Source organism: Watersipora subatra, chromosome 10 (genome assembly GCF_963576615.1).
Source record: "Watersipora subatra chromosome 10, tzWatSuba1.1, whole genome shotgun sequence".
Lineage (NCBI taxonomy): Eukaryota > Metazoa > Bryozoa > Gymnolaemata > Cheilostomatida > Watersiporidae > Watersipora > Watersipora subatra.
This window is the reverse complement of record NC_088717.1, coordinates 47405655-47423457: the sequence shown is the minus strand read 5'-3', so window position 1 is coordinate 47423457 and position 17803 is coordinate 47405655. Positions and strand designations below refer to the sequence as shown.

Genomic DNA, 17803 nt, shown 5'->3' with positions numbered 1-17803 from the left:
CTTCATAAGCATGTTCGAATACTAAGGCAGTATGCCAGGCAGCATTCCTGAAAATTCATGGTATAAAAGCGTCTCAACTTGAGAAAAACATGCTGAAATGAACAATAGTGTTCTAGATAGCATAGGCAAGCATGATAGCCACCCACAGATTGATCCGGCAATCCACGAAAATGTCCACAAGCACAGCAAAATTTCCAAGCAGAGAGCAGCTACAACTGGTCGCAAAACAAGCACAAAACATCTAGACTTGGAGCTAACTATAAACAGCATGTGAAACATCTACAATGAAACCTACAGAATGCCAGGTGAATTGCTGGCTCTAAAATGATATCTTCAACCATGAGTTCAACATAGCATTTGGATATGCAAGCAGCGACATCTGCGACACGTGTGAGCGGTTTACCAGCAGCTAAAGCCTGTAATGACGCCCAGAATGCGAGGAAACTAATCACCGAGCGAGAACTCCATCAAAGAAAAGCTGATGAAGTTTGCTTCACACAGAACTTATTGAAGCCGTGGAATCAGCAAGGGAAATAAATGACAGTTGTTTTTGACTTTTTGTCAATAGATTATGAGAAAAACCTTTCCTTATCGCTAACCGGTGTGGGCCAAAAATACTTTAAAAGCAGCTCTGGCTGCTGATATCTGCATTCACAGTAGGGTAAAGCGAAAAAGCAGAAATGTACCACAATGTCCACATGAACCACAATGTCTCAAATCTGCCACCTGAAGTCAATCATTGTGATCGTCGATGACTATCACGTGAGTGATAGCTTCTCTTAATAAAGGAACACGTAACTACATAACAAAGTATTTTCATTTTCGAGTCAAGCAAAACACTTCATAACCAACCCATAAGCTTTTATCATGCAATTACCATACAATCATAAAATGACAAGACCAGTACAGCCAGTCCATGTTGTTTTCATTTTGCATTGGGATTTCTATGCCTATCTTCACTCCATGGTGAACGACTGATAGTTCTAATACTAGACTTGAGATTACATATCTAACACCTCGCCACAGTCGCAAGCCACGTGACAGAGACTTCGGTGGGATTGAGAAGAAGTGTAGAAGGAAAGAAAAGGTGTCAGTACTAGCGCTGAGCACGTGTAATAAAACTCGTTGAACTCGCGTGTTTATCTTCTCTCGAGTAATAGAACTTTTTCACATTTCAATCTTGCGGGCCCAGATTTTTATTTGTGAGTTCGAGTTTTGGTACATGAATCCATCGAGTAGAATGGACAAAAACTCGGTCTATTGCACCCTCGGGTCTAAGCACTGTTTAACAACTCGCCTGTTAACACTGCGAGCACAAATATCGGTTGATGGAAAATACATGTAGTAAAAACTAATAAATAAGCTGAATAGAATTATAATTGCATTGAAAATTTTAAGATATGTCCGGTGTTTAGAAATTTTAGACATAAAACCCATATTAAGTAACCCGATACCCGAAAAGCCCGTTGGCCAAGAAGCACTCAGGCCAAGCACTACTGGCTACCTGATACTCGAAAAACCTGAATGGAAGGCAGCGGAGTCTTAACTCATTGGGCAAGAAGTAATCATGCCCAGCACTAGTCAGTACCATCCAAGCTAATCAATCTGACTCACACAACTCAAAATTTTGATTCCAACAACAGTTTTGCTGAAACCATTAAAGTTGGGTAGTGTTCTTAGAGTGTCATCATCTTACTAATGTTAATCTTACATCTTATCATCTATTGTTTTCTAACCTGCACACATTGGCAACCTGTGTTCATTTTGGTGGCTCTGATATTCTATTGTCATGGACACATATTTGACAATATAATATCTGACACGTAAGAATTAGAGCAATCGCTAACCTGAGTCATGGGTAATTATCTTATAAACATCAAGAGCGCTTGTAAGGAAAACCTCACTCTCCATTACAGAGTACAGTTCGAAACATATTTCCCTAGTGAAGCTGAGTTTATTATGCTGCCATGGTATGAGTAACAGCATCTGCGACAGGCATCAAAGCTAATGTGGGCAGAATATAGCAATATCACAAACAAAAGGCGATATTTTATAGCATAATGATCACAGGCCGTTGTAGCCATAGTAATTCAGGCACTTCATTTGCTTTATGGGTTTGCAATGTCATTGTATCTGCATTCCAAGTTTGAATGAATATTATAGAGGTAAACATGAAGGTTGGTGTCCTAAAGACCGATAGTTGTCTTCTTGATACTCTAGCATGGGTTTACTCAATTAGCACGGGATAGAGCCTCATTTCAAAACTTGCAGTGAAAATTGATGTCTCGTTACATCATATGGGTTTTTCTTTTTACGCACTCCCCTAAAAAGTGTGAAGATGCAGTTTGGGATGGCATATCGACTAAACACATATATGCACATGATGTTATGGATGCAACCCCCTCTGTTGAATACACAATCAAACAAATCACAATCAAAGAATCCTGTAAACTGACAAATTAATTCCACAGAGGTTTTACACAAATGCATGCCATTGACTACTGAAAAACCTTTTTGTCTATTAATCGGTTTGCTACCATTCGTCCTTATCACAAAAGGTTACAAAAGAGAACCACATTATGCACCAGCAAAGCATAAAAGAAGCCTATTTAAATGCCCTATAGACAAACAAATATAGTTAGAACAACTAACCATAAATGGAACCTAAAACATGATCCAAATGGTGAAAATCTAACATGGCGACAAAACAAATCACTCAATGGACTAAAAACAAACGAATGTGGTTAGAACGTCTAACCAAATTCTTCAAAAAAAGTTGAGGCTAACACGCATGATCCGTGTTTATGACACTCGAGCTGCACAGGCAACGACTGTGTCCTCAAAGTGTTCAGGGTGGACTACACTATCCGGGTCGGTAAATAAGACAAACACTTTAGCTGTATCAAACGTCTGCTATGAAGTAAAGTTAATATAGACAATATAGGACAACTAATGGTTTCAGAGGATTAGAAGCAGACTTGTCGCTAAAACAACGCCAACTGAGAGAATTTTTTGATGCAGAATACGATGATTTATTCACACATAATAATGTGAGATTATTGAGTAGAGGTGAAGCATTGAGAAGGCTGTGGGACCTATGCAGGGTGTTGGTTTTGGTTTTTGAATAAAAAAGGCCAAAACACTCTGCCCGAAAGTACCAACAGTTGCAATCTAGCTTTTCTTGTTGATTGTTTCGCCCATCTAAGCAATATGAATAGGAGGCTACAAGGTAAAGGCCACACTATTGTTCAAATGTGGTCGACAGCGGAATCATTTGGGCAACAATTATTACTGTTCATTTTGGATGTCACTAAAGATATGCTCCACTCCCCATGCTTGAAAGTGACTTTCCCAAGATTTTGCTAGAATGTTGATTTGCTACATTTCTGGAAAATTTGAACACTCAGTTTTTAAGCTTTTAACCGACCTCATTAAAACCTTTTCAACTTAATTTGACAAAAAAGCTTGAACGATGCTGTTCTCGTGATAAAATATACTTTTGTTAGAAAATTAAAGGAAGTTGTCTGATCCCTGACCCTTTGTTCGAAGGGATCAAAACTTCAGCTTTGCTACTAGTTTTGAAGAGAAATATTACGTACCACTTTTCTTCACACAAGGAATGCAGAATGGAGAGAAATTATTCATTGTATCTTTGTCAGGCATGGCGAGAAGGTTTTTGCGAACAGAATATCGGCATCTTTGTTATTTCAACATAATAAGCATACCGACAGCCAAGTTCGAATATCAAGATAATTTTTGTTGAATTTGTGTGGCAAAATAGGATAAGAAGACAAAAAATCATCCGTGTTCCACTTCATAAGACGAAAAAACCGTACAACAGAGACATCGTAACCCAAAGGTGCACTGTATCTCTATTACTGTGAAAACATGAACGTAATTCTACACAATGTCTTTAATATCTACATGTATTTTGTCACCAAAGCTGACACTTCCTAACGTTCTGGTAGTTGTTCTAGTAGATAGTGGGGCAACTAGTACTTTAATGATTGGTTGAGATCTACCGGAAACATGTCTTCTGGTTCGGGTTTGCTGTACAAAACATACAGGAGGGTCGTTTTGTAAAAATCTACCAGTCAATCCAATCTCTCACATTGTGTTACCGTTCCAACATAAACAGAAACCTTGAGTTTTCCAGAAAACCTCACCAAAACAAACTTTCTTATCTAAACTGATTTTTCCCTTCTTCATTATTAGTCTCTGTCACTAATAAATGACTGTCGGAACCAATCAAGCTGTCTGCTATCAAGGTTTCTGCATCTGAACTTAAAGACGAAGTTGCTTCAGATTTTTCATTTTCATTTGTTTTGCTCGGGATTTGTTTAGTCGCTGCTTTTCTGCATTATCAGCTGGTATTACAGTCCTGGCTCTCTTTCACGTTTTTACAGTAGCTTTTATAGGTCATGCCTTTGGTAATAGTTTTAAAGACTTCACCGGCTGAGTGTCAAGACAATATTGACTGAAATAAACCTTTTCATCTATACGATATTTGTTAAGAATACAGTTTATTACCTTTTAGAAATGTAATCACAAGTCCAAGATCAACAAAAGCTTATGGGGTAAGTTCGGCCAGTGACTCGTGTTGTCCTGCCAAAGTTGCCTTACTTGCCCTAACTGTTTTTTCGTGCAAAATGAACTTTTCTCAATATTGGCTCTAGCAGCAGCAAATATTTATGTACTCAATTAAAGGTGTGTTAGCCATTCGTCATTCTGAATTACGTAAAAATACCGCTATTTTTTCTACCAAAAGCATATAGTACAATATGGCAGGTAAAGTATACATTTGATATAAAATAGTAAATGTCGAATAAAACTATCACCTGCTAAATGTTTCTTACTAAGTAATAACAGAAAATGACTTTGAAATAAGATATCATCAATGACCTAAAGATGTGGTTGCATCAAAAAGGTCGATTTAAAGAAATTAAGACCCATAAAAGGCTAAAACATCAGCTACAATTTGATGCCATTTTTGTCTTTGTAGACCAACCCTGTCCAGAGATATATGCGTTTGAATGAGGCCTTCTTTTAAAAAGCTCACATTCCAGCGGGTGCTTCTTTCGGGACGTCACTAGTAATACATCTGAAAAGAAACCACGATCGATAAATATAAGGTCGCTCCATCAGCCAATCATCAGCGCGAAACCTTTATATAGGTCGTAATAAATGTTATTACTCGTAAAACGCGTTGTCTGTGATCTCAAATTTAGGGATTTTACGGTTATTCCATCGCATAGACATCAATATTTACTAAATTAACTAACATCGTTACTTTAATGAATTACTCGATCGACACGTTTTATTGGCGAACATAATTGTAAAAATTGCTCTGAAGTTACTGCGAAGGTGACTCTGAGTTTTCTGGGCATCAGGTGGTTAAAGTGCTACGGAGGAAGATCGGAGAATGGAGGTAAATTTATCTTTTACTTTGAGTCTCCTATAGATATACTGTTGAGTTTACATTCAGATTATATTTCCCTGTTTGAGGCTAAAATGTAATTTCCTGCGCGTGCGAGATACGTATGTACAGTGAGCTCTTGACGGCTTCTTTTTAATCCATAGCATCTAACAATACAATGGCTTAGATTGATTTATATACTAAAGGTAATATTTTAGTACTCATTAATACATGTACTAATTAATAAAATTATGACTTTTTGCCATCACTAATCATCGTTTTATAATTTTTTATCGGTTCACCTAGCTACATTTGCTTCAAATTTTCTGTGGCAATTTTATCAAGTAAATTAGACTTATGATTTGACTTCAGATGTTCACTTCTAACATGTAGAAAGTGAAGAATATCGATTGATCAATGCAAATCTTTAACTTCCAGAACCAAAGCTTCGAATCGTTGGCTTGGCGTACTTATGCCTTTGTTGAACATTTATTCGTTTTTTAAAATTACACTCGCAATCTATCTAACTCCCAATTTGAAAGCTTTCAGTAGATACGCGTTAGAATGACATATCTATGAATGACATATATTTATTGCATTTGTTTTACTGATAACAAGATGTTTATGTAGTCCCACCCGCCGAAGCAGCTTTGTCAGTGTGGAAACTGCCATAAATGGGAAAGAGAGACTTGAATGTGTGCTGCATAAACCATGATATTTTGTTTGAGTTTACTGCAGTAGATGAATTTGTCTTATTGTACCAGCTAAAACTATGTGAGTGGCCACGACTTGATGAATATTTTTAATAAAGCTTTATGCCGAAATGAAATTTTTTTGCTTGTAAAAATTATATAATAAAATAATATTGTTGAAGATAATGCAAAACATGATTTGAAGAATATTCTAGTGAATTGGATACGGTATATGGATGTCCGCAGAACTGGAGAATGTGAGTTCAAATCCAGTTTGCAGCAGATTTCTCATCCTTAAAACTCTATCCTTATGCATATTCTTTTCAAAGACGCAGCTTGCTTATTTTACTTATGGTAGTAAGAAACTAGTTTTTGGTGTAGGCAATGATATACATCCCCACCCCCAGGATAGGCGACGGGCATATTGTGGGCGGGGCTTTTGGGAGGCTGTATATCGTTAGTGTGGCTAGCGACGGAACTGTGCCGATACAAAGACCTTATTCTACATAGTTTGCTTGACAAAATTACCGTAGACCGGTAGAATTGGTAGTCGGTACTCAAATGTTTACACAGCATTTGGAGAAAGTGAGTAAAACAAATTTTCAATTTTCGTTATTTGAGGCCTTTGAAACATTTATAATAATGTATCTGTAGCTGGATTTCAAATTTTATTTTAGCCAACATGAGCACATACAAAATAAAAAATATGCCAATAGAGCCGCGTAGGACTAGACTTTTATCGCAAATAGCCGATGTGAATACGATATATATTGACAGATATATCACACATGACATCATTTTGGGCAAGTCTGGGCATGGTTTTTTGGCCTGAGAGTTTTTACCACGATCAGATTTGTTCGATTTTAATCTTCAATTATCTTGGCAATGAGATCGCCTAACACAACAAACAACATATCAACTGATAGAGACAAAAATGCTTTCTTTTAAGATCAACTCAAATTTGACGCAATCACATCTTTGACCTAAGCAAAGAAAACAAGCATAACAGGCAACTCCACATGTGCGGCCTTGCCTAACTTGCCTCATGGCAAAACTTGCACCACCTTTTCCTAATGATTAAGTCACTGGATAAGATCAAACATAACATTGCGCTGAAACAGTTGAGATTTTTCAATTGAGGTTGCGTGTTGAGTACACTAAAATAATCAAGTGAGCCAACCAATCAACTTATACATGTGTTTTATTGCAGAATTGCCTTACCCTGTACACTATCATTCGCGTTATTGTGGAAACAACTTTTATGTACTCCAACTCATTAACTTCTGCATAGATAAAACCATGTCTACAGTGAAACTCATTGCATGTAAGCATTTTCATTGCTTCCTGTTCGCGTGGGGTAGTTTATACCTTGTGAACAAAATCATAAACTAAGTCCATGGCACCCTCTGGTCATTTGACAGCCCCAACAAGGTGCAACCCTCTGATATAAGAAGTTATCGATACTGCTTCATATGTGATGAAGGCATGAACCAGTTGCTTGTAATGACATTCACGTTCATGCCCGCATATCTCGTCTTGTAAATGACTCTGCACGACCCTCTACCTTCCACAAGATTGATAAGACGAACAAACAAATCGAGTGTTAAAGGTCGACTTGCAACAAAATTCACCTTACAGTTATTTGGTATCAAAAGGTTTACTATGTCTTACTCTGCTGTGTTGTAGGTTTAAAATAGGCGGAAATGTGATTACAAGCTTTTAAGAATCTAAAAACCAACAGTTAATCGAGGCCATCACGAAAATAGCCGTAGGTTGGAACCCCTCTCCAAAACGGCTCAAGTGTGACATGGTTGAACACGATGTGCTTGTTTACATTTTCATGCAACCTCATTCATTGAAATATTTTCACAGATATAGTTCACACATTCAATAAAACCATGTATATTGTCCTTACACATCTATTTCATTATCATTGTAATGCTGCCACTCCAAGCACTGATATCACAAAACCTAGCCTAAAAATCAGCTTAATTTTTCAACCTTAGCTCGAGAGGGAGCATATCATCCTCCGATAAACATGAAGAGCCTGTTGGTCAACTGTGATGGGCGAAAACTGCTGCAAAAACTGTTCATGCCATTTTGAGGTAAATATGGGTCACATGATCATATTATGACTAGATGATTAGACCAAGCTGAAACGAATCTGTAAAGTAGCGAGCATCTATATTTGATAAGGGCTTTCCGGTAGAACCCGAAGTGTGTGTCATAAACTAATGCTACGAGACGTTCCCTATTGAGCCTTTTATCAGCCTTTCATTTCACATGATAACATCATGTGCCAAAAGCATAACCACGTCAAATTGAATACGTCATCAACATAAGGAATTCCAACTTACGGCGTTTTTTTTTCAACTAATCATTTTTTAGCTTTCAAGAGCTTGCAATCACATTTCCACAAATTTTAAACCTGCAACACAGCAGAGTAAAACATGGTGAATATTTTGATAACAAATAATTGTAATGTAAATTTTGTTGCAAGTCAACCTTTACGGTAATAGAATGGATATATATTTTGCATAAATTATAGAGCACCCTCAGTATACGATTACCCTGATATACAATTTCTTTCATCTGATGAAGTTGAAAATGGTGAGGTTTTCACCTCACCATACGAATTTCATTTCACCATACGAATTCAAGAAAATTTTCACCTTCATATTTGGCAGTCGGTGTGCTTATTACATATGTCGACAGTTGGTATGAAAACCTTACTAGGTTCATTAAAAATAAACATACAGAAAAGGTTCTCACCGGCTGTATTACGGACAATGTTAATGGAAGGTGCGTGAGCTATTTTAAATAAATTTTGTGGAGTTTTCAGACATAACTTGTAGAGGATAGATTTTTTTCAAAATATTTTTTCGAAAAGCACATGATAACAGTGAATTTAACAAAAAAGCTAGAGATGAAAGCGCATCTGAAGAAGTGCTATTAGATTAAGTTTTTTTAAAAAGAATTTTTAATTTTAAGTGTTTAATTTACTGATGTGGACTGGTACATAAAAACAATACTTTCAATGCATGTATAATGTAGGCCTATATCCTTATTTATCCTCTTTGTGTGTCATGTTTTTCATGTTTTATTCATTCAGTTTTATGTTTTATTTTATTTCCTGTTTAATCATGTTTAATTATTTAATTTTCCGTTTCATGTTATTTCTTGTTTAATCATGTTTTTGCAGGTGGGCCTATTTTTTACTACATAAATACAGATCATTGTATGTATGTAAATCATATATAACTAACCACTCCAGATAGTTGACACATCCACATAACCTTCTAGAACTTGCTGAAGCCCTGCCCTCTAAGGTACAAATACGTACAAACTTCTGTATGTATGGTTACATTAATTCTCAAGCACATTTCATACAAGCCAAACTACAACCTTCTCTGGATCCTCTTATAAGCATTGGCTAGCTAGCAATTGTCTGCATTGCACATTGCATTGCATCGGCTCCACCTCTTTTACGCTTGGCTACACCTCTTTTACGCTCAACTCCACCCCTTTTACGCTCGGCCCCACTTCTTTTACGCTCGGCTCCACCTTTTATGCTCTGCTCCACCGCCTTTTTGCTTGGCTCCATCTCTTTTTTGCTCAGCTCCACCTCTTTAACGCTCGGCTCCACATCTTTTACGTTCGGCTCCACTTTTTTTTACGCTCGGTTCCACCTTCTTTTTACGCTCGGTTCCACCTCTTTTACGCTCGGCTCCACCTCTTTTACGCTCGGCTCCACCTCTTTTACGCTCGGCTCCATCTCTTTTACGCTCGGCTCCACCTCTTTTACGCTAGGTTGGTTTTACGTACGAAACTCGCCTCTAGTATGTAAGTCACGTGTTCGATTTAGCCAAGCATAGCCCAGATAGTCGAGCAGACTTCTTTGTCCTTAATAGTTGGGACGGCCCTGGCAGTGCCGACTTGATCATGCTAGCCGAACCGCCTGTTATGCAATCGCTTGGCTTATAATGCATGCCACTAATTTGTGGCCGTACAGCCAGAATACTCGGTGCTCGTGCCATGGTAAAGCACAAATACAACCATTTACATTCTTGAATTTAATTAGTCTCTGATTAACCACAACTCTGCTATTTTAAGCGAACCAGCCAAAATATCTACGTAATATTTTTGATACTACGAAAACATTTTATGATGAATCGTAAATATATCACACAGCGGTAAAAATTCAGCTTGCAAATGGATACTTGTAGATAACAAACAAGAGCAAGCAAGACTGCCAGGCCAATGAATAATATCAAAGTCACTTATCGTGCCCATACACTGTCCTCCCTAAGATGCCCCAATCAATATGGATGGACTATATATAATTATATGTGGAATATATACATGTAGTTGCACGACCGGTATGACCAGATCAGATCATCAGAACAGATAAAAATGATAATCAGTTTTATGACGACTCAAAAGATTTTAATCTTTATTGTGAGTGATTTTCCTTATGGTTTGAGTTGGCTAAAAGTAGCTCAAACTTTCGTACTGTATACACAGTTATCAAACAAAAACACATTACATTTAAACTAAGTCATCGAAAACAAATTTGTTGCATTACAAACGCGCCATTTTTAAAACGAATTCCTTTGCGAAGGCGAAACTGGATGATTTATGTCGATAACGACAGTAATCAATATGACCATACGATGGGTTTATGGCAGGGGTCTCAAACTCAAATTGCTCTGAGGGCCAAGTGATGACTTCTAAAGTACCTCGAGGGCCGCATAGCCAGAAATTGTTTAAAATTATAAAAAGTTAATAAAAAAGACAACATAATAAGAACGTAGTGCTTTACAAACTTTCTAAAATCCATTTATTGCAAATGTAATGTAGTCAATTTAAGTACCGTATTTGGCGTATCTGTATTTGGTTAACTTAGGTTTCAGTCACTTTCTGTACTGACTGCTGACCTGGCAGCGTTTTGCGTCAACAAGGGCATCAATATTAGGCTTGATTTTATGAGAAGAAACCAATCTCAGTGTTGCTTGCAAATGTTCATTAGTGAGCTGTGACCTCAGTACAGACTTGTTAACTTTCATGGATGAGAAAAATTGTTCACATGCAAACGTACTGCCAAACATTGGAAGAATCCTTGCAGTAGCAGAGAGTAACCTTGGAAATCTTTCTCGTGAAAGAAATGTGTAGAATTCGGGTATCCCTACTTCTGCATATTTTTGCTTCAAGATAGTATCACACTGGAGTTCCACCAACTCCATTTGCAATTCCTCTGCAATAGCGTCAATTTCTACAGCAAACGGCGTCGAAAAAAGTTGAAATTGTGGCTCCAGTAACTTAAAGTCTGCAAAACGCACATCAAACTGTTGAAGTAACTCAGACATCAAATCTGCATATTCTTTTAAGCATTTGGTCTCAACATTGCCTAAGGAATTCAGAGTTGAGAAATGGGCCAAATTGCCCTCACCAAGTTGCTTCATCCACAAACGTAGTTTAACTCTGAAGGATTTCACACTGTCGTACATCTGTGTAATAATCTGTTGTTTACCTTGAAGCTTTATGTTCAGTGTATTCAAGTGATCCGTAATATCAGTTAGAAAAGCAAGGTTGCATTGAAATGTAGAATCAGTCAGTAAAGGAACTGCCTTATTTTTCATTGTCATGAATGAAGCGATTTCATGTCTAAGTGCAAAGAAACGCCTCAAAACTTTTCCACGACTTAGCCATCTTACTTCAGTGTGATAAATAAGTTCACCATACTCAGATTCCATATCTGCAAGAAATGAAGTGAACTGCCTGTGATTCAGCCCCCGAGAACGTATATAGTTGACTGTTTTAACTACTACATCCATCACCTCTTTCATCTGTAGGCTTTTACTACAAAGGGCTTCTTGATGCAAAATGCAGTGTATACTAGTGAAATTGATTCCTGCTGTTTCAAGGCTGTTTAATTTGTTTTTCACCAATCCAACAACACCTACATTTTGAGAACACATTGACGGTGCACCATCTGTGGCCAAAGATACAAGTTTATCCCATGGCAAGTTATACTTCTCAATGCATTTTTCCAGGGCTTGAAATAAATCACGTCCAGTTGTAGTACCCTTCAATGGTAATAGTTCCAGGAATTCTTCTGTCACATTTAAATTGCGGTCCACACCTCTGATAAACACAGCACATTGTGCGATATCTGAAGCATCTGTGCTTTCGTCGAGAGCAATTGAAAATGCTTCAAAGTCCATAGCTGTCTCAGTTAATTGCATCTCCACATTTGCTGCTAAATCTGTAATCCTGCTGGCTACTGTATTGGCTGACAAGCTTATGCCTTCAAACAGTTTCTTTTGATTCGGACATAAAATGTCACTTGCAGTTAAAAGACATTCTTTTATAAAAGAACCCTCTGTAAAGGGTCGTGATGACTTCGCTATCATCTCACTTAATACAAAACTTACTCTCACAGAATCCTTGTTGGACTGGTTAATTTTGGTGAAGAAACTTCTTTGTTTGCATAATGCTGATTTAAGTTGAATAACTTTATCCTGTCTGACTTTGCCGGTGTACGCGTCATATTTCACACGGTGCATTGTTTCATAGTGTCGACGCACATTGAACTCCTTCGGAACCGCTATCGTTTGCTGACAAACGAGACAATGAATTTTATCGCTGACTTCAGTCACAAAATATAAATCCTCCCATCTGACTTGAAAAACTCTCTTTTCATCTGCGAGTTTTCTTTTTTTCGAAACAGAAGACATGGGCACTTGTTTTAAAAAATATAGTAAAATCAAATTTATACAATGCAATCAACAGTGAGCGATAATAAACCGGATGTATGCTTTGAGCGCTACACGGAAATCAATGGAAAGACTACGAATAAATAAGTAGGTAAGATTTTCGGTCAGATCTAAAAAAGATAACGATTTGTGAGTTTCTAGCTCGCAGTTCCTAACTCGGTTTGAAAACTGTGTAACTGTGTTGGCGATTATATGTAATCAGTAGTACCATGGACGTAATGGATTTATTTAATAGAAATATAACTGTTTTGTAGCTAGGCTAATAATTGCTGAAAAGTCAGGTTCAAATTTGTATTGTAATTAGAAGAAAAAGTAAAACGGTTTTGTGGGCAAGCCAAAACCTGCCGTAGTCATACAAAATAACCGTTTTGCAATGTAGTACATACGTAATAGTTCGTAATAATATTATCAATGTACAAGCTCTATTCAAAAGTATACTAAAAACCATTTACAACAACAGCCTACTACAACTACTCAGTGCAACTAGCATTAGCGGTTTTGTAGTAGCATAGAAACGACCTTATTAACGCGCAGTTATATTGTAGGCGCCGAAATCAATTTACGTGTACATTCCGCAACCGATTTAGGAATTGCGGCTAGAAACTCACAAATCGTTATCTTTTTTTAGATCTAACCAAGATTTCTCCTGGTTAAGATGGCGCTTTTGCAAAAGTTCAAACACCGACAATAGAAATGTGTCGCGGGCCGCATGAAATGCCTTTGCGGGCCGCATGCGGCCCGCGGGCCGCGTGTTTGAGACCCCTGGTTTATGGTGATTTCGCCGAAATTCTATTAGTCGAAATACGCATTTGCCGATAGGCCATTTGTCGAAATTGAAGCCTTTCGTCGAAAAGTGTAGTTTTGGTCGAAAACTTAGGCTATTGGTCGAAAACTCAGGTGGTTTAGTCGAAAATAATACTATTGGACAAAAACAATAATAATTCTAATATTATTAGTAAGTTTTTACCTGTTAGTTAAGTTTATTTTCAACCTAATGTTAGTTTAGTTTTAGAATTTGTGTACTAGCTCCATCAGCTAAACATATGCTATGCTATAACTGCTGTATCAGAAAATACTTCGCATACACACTTGTGATATGCATGCAACTGATTTTTTATGGAGTTCTGTGACGTTTGGGTGTAATAATTTATACATGTACAACGTATTGCATGCTTCTTTACTACATGATCAAATTTGTGAGAGTTTGTTAAAAGCTATCACTACTTTATCGACACGGAAGTTCATTTGTTTCACAGTGAAGTATTTTGAAATTGTATCCTAATTTTGGAGTAATGGCTATATATTTTTTCAGAATTAGAGCGCATTGGTAGTGGTATAATACAAGTCTTTTTATATGCAACTGTGTTATAATCATGTATACTTTCTAAGCTTGTGAATTTATTCTTCAGTATAGCTGTGCAACCACCCCAATCAATTGCATACATGCATGTGTATAAGATATGCCTATATGCATATTGTACAAGTATGCTTGTAACTGCATAAGTAATATTCATAGAAGTGCATTGATTCATTGTAGCTATTTCTCCAAAAAGTTAATGTTGCAATTTTACAGAGTAGCGTTTTGGCATCTTTCGTAAGAGCTATTGGAATATTTGTTCATATAATTGTTGAGATTCAACTCTCAAAATTTTAGATTAAACTTGTAGTAACAGCATTAAAAAATAAATATAAATCAATAAAATTGATTTATTAAATAGTTTATTCAGTAATGAATGACCTGCTAAAATTAATATATGACATAATTCATAATATTATTAAGAACAGCAATGACAGATAGCTAAAAATAGCAATTATTGATATAATGCCATAATACATCATCAAATGCTATGTTGGAAAATAAAACAAAATATAGGTAGTAAAAGTAGAGCACTCAAAATCTATCAAATGTTGGTGTTAGATTTTTGGCTGCCTTGATAAACTTTGAAAGTGAAATTGTTCTGTTTTTCAAGCTGTTCCATAAATTTTCTAAATCTTTATTTCTATATTGTGTGCTTTTTGTCTGTTTTCTCAGTTGCTGCTCATTGTCTAACATTTGTGCTACATAGTTTATATTTTCCGCTTCACTATGTAGGATGGACAAAAGTAAATACATATTAGGGTGTGGATGCGGTAGCAGCCCATTTAGTTTTCTGTGCCATCCTTCTAAGTCGTTGTTGGTTCTAATTTCTAAACCAAAAACACACCAGTCTTTTGGGCTCCACCCTTGATTATTGTCACTTAACCAAAATCTTTCAAAGTAGTCCAGCAAGCTAAACATTCTGTAGTCCTGTTCCTCTATGTCTCTTTCTGCTCTATTACATATATAATTAAACACCTCTTTTACACTGTTGGCTGGTACCAGCGCTAGGGCATACAACATAGTGACCAGTTCTCTCACTTTACCATTCTTATTGCGATAACTCTTTGATAGTCCATAGTTTTTCATATTCCGGTGGATCGATTGACAAAAGTGAAAATGACAACCTCTCATCTCTAGCTCTTTCCCAAACACTTCATGGACTGCTTTCCACAGTGCTAAAATGGAGAAAAAGATTCTATTTATACAATATTCATTGGCATTGTATTGAGAATCACCATTGTTACCATTGACTAAACCCAAATCGTTGTACTAATCACAGATGCGTCCAGTTACGCAACATGGTGATACTGAGACAGCCTAACGTTTTACAAAATTAAACATTTTCTTTAATGTTTGAAAATGTGTCCATAATATTTTCAAGTGGGACATATAACCGCTTAATTTTTATGACAAATTTAATTTGGAATGGACATAGCAAACCTATTTTACATCATGAAACATTTCAATGTGAACGCCTGTGTAATTAAATGTACATTCCAGATATTAGTGTTAACAAATACTTACTTACCTAATTCATAGTCAGCCATTGCATATTTTGCATTCAAACCAGGTGCTAGCCGTTCTTTAATGTCTTTCAATACCTGAAAAGAAATTATGGCACTAATAACACAATGAGATAGCATTTAAAGAGGGAGGGTTGGGTGAAAATTGGCTCTTGTAATACAAATATTCTATAAAGATTTGTACCTGAACATAATCCAGCTTTCTTCTTTTTGACATTAATACATATAAAAGTGGCACTTGTTTGCTGAAGCATCCCTGTCTTATGAAGGCGTTTATCGTTAACAGCTGCTCAAAAGGCCTTTTCATGCACTTGAAGGTTCCATCCAAATACAGAGTTCTAGATTTCTTTAGTTGATCTAGCTGAGTGTCAGTGGAAAATACTAAGTGCCTTTCGCCATCAGTTTGAATGTCTGCCCGCAAGAAGTTTTTTGGTATGGCATCAAGTATAAGCTAAAAAATATTTTAGATACTGTTTTGATATTTGTGTCACAGTTAGATTACCGTATCAGATGTTTAGATTACCAACCTCTATTGCAAAGTTAAAGCACAAGTGAAGTTAGGTTTTCCAAGCAGCAGTAAACTCAATAAGATTATAATCAATTCTTTTAATTAAGCCTGTTTATCTTAATTCAATATTACATTTAAATACATAATTTAAAATTATGTATGATAAAATTTTAGGCTGACTCACCTCGAAATCTTTTGACTTCGGATGTTTTGGTCTGTTTCTCTCTCTTATTTTATTGGCCATCCTGATTAAATTTTGTCTTGAAAGACTACTGCTGGTTGCACATTCTGTCATAAATTCTTTCAAGTTGTAGTCTACTATCGAGGTAGCACTTGAGAAAGGTTTCAGTTTTGCTTCTTCTTTAATCTATAATATCAGTCAGAGTCATGTACAGCTTTTTCATATGCTAATATTTAGTATGAAAAGCTTCAGCCAAACTTTACATTAAATTAGTTTTGAGGATTATTAATGAGATTGGGTGCTTCTAACATTACTTCTCTTACCTGAGTTATTAAAGCAGTTCGCTCTTGAAGATATTCTTGCGATAGACACTTGTGTAAGCCGGATGCATTGTATGCGGATTCAAAGCTGTCACTCTGGGTCACTTTGGCTCTGCATTCTTTTCGTTTGCTACAAATCCAATAGACTGTCTTTCTACCATCCATCTTTTTATAAATTTTATTGACGACGTAGCTGTACCCATTTGATGACACAAGCATATCTCCTTGCTGCTTGCTCCCGGCTGGATAAATCTCATATGTCACCACACTAGAGAAATAAATGTTAGTTATGGTTATCTTTCTATAAACCAACACCAGAATCGCAAACATGTGAGACGAGATAACTGCATTGCATTACCGCCATGAACATATAACACATGTGAATGGTACATGGTGTTTTTATTTCTGTTTCAGTTCTGCTCTTCGTCGATTTCTCGGATGTTTCTGGTACCACCTGATAGCACGACTACGTAGATGTTCATCTTAATCGATGCTGGAAAATAATTCCACAATTTGAATCGATATAGAAATTTTGTGCCTTTAGAAATTTTTCTTTTATATATAATTGATAAGTGAATCCCACATATATTATTGTGTAGTTAGTATATGAAAACCACTCATTGTCGTATTGATGATTTATTAAAGAAGTGATAGATTTTTTTGGTCATATTTATTTCATGGTTAGTACTAATAATAATTATATTTATTTAGACTTACGTATCATCAATGTCACTGTTGTTAAAGTCATTAGGTCCTGGATCAATATGCATAATTGATGATGAGGAGTTTGACCCGCTATAAACAAATAATATTATATTGTATGCTGCGCTATCAAAACATGTATTAATAATTATGAAAGAGGTTCGCTTAATAATTTTATTAATAAATTGTTATCTTCAAGTTGAAAATTAATGTGTAACTTGAGCTGAAGGTCTATGTTTATGTCATATGTCATAAGAGAAGATATACCTTCTAGGTGGGCTACTTCCACTCCAAGATCTATAGCGCTGGTCTGCCCTCGATCTGC

General features: G+C 36.4%; 1 protein-coding gene across 1 annotated transcript; it reads right to left on the bottom strand.

Moving 5' to 3' along the window:
* Positions 1–11021: 11021 nt before the first annotated feature.
* On the bottom strand, positions 11022–12845 carry LOC137407158 (general transcription factor II-I repeat domain-containing protein 2-like). The gene has a single exon (XM_068093759.1). The coding sequence runs from the start codon at positions 12843–12845 to the stop codon at positions 11022–11024; it is 1824 nt and encodes a 607-aa protein (XP_067949860.1).
* Positions 12846–17803: the final 4958 nt, after the last annotated feature.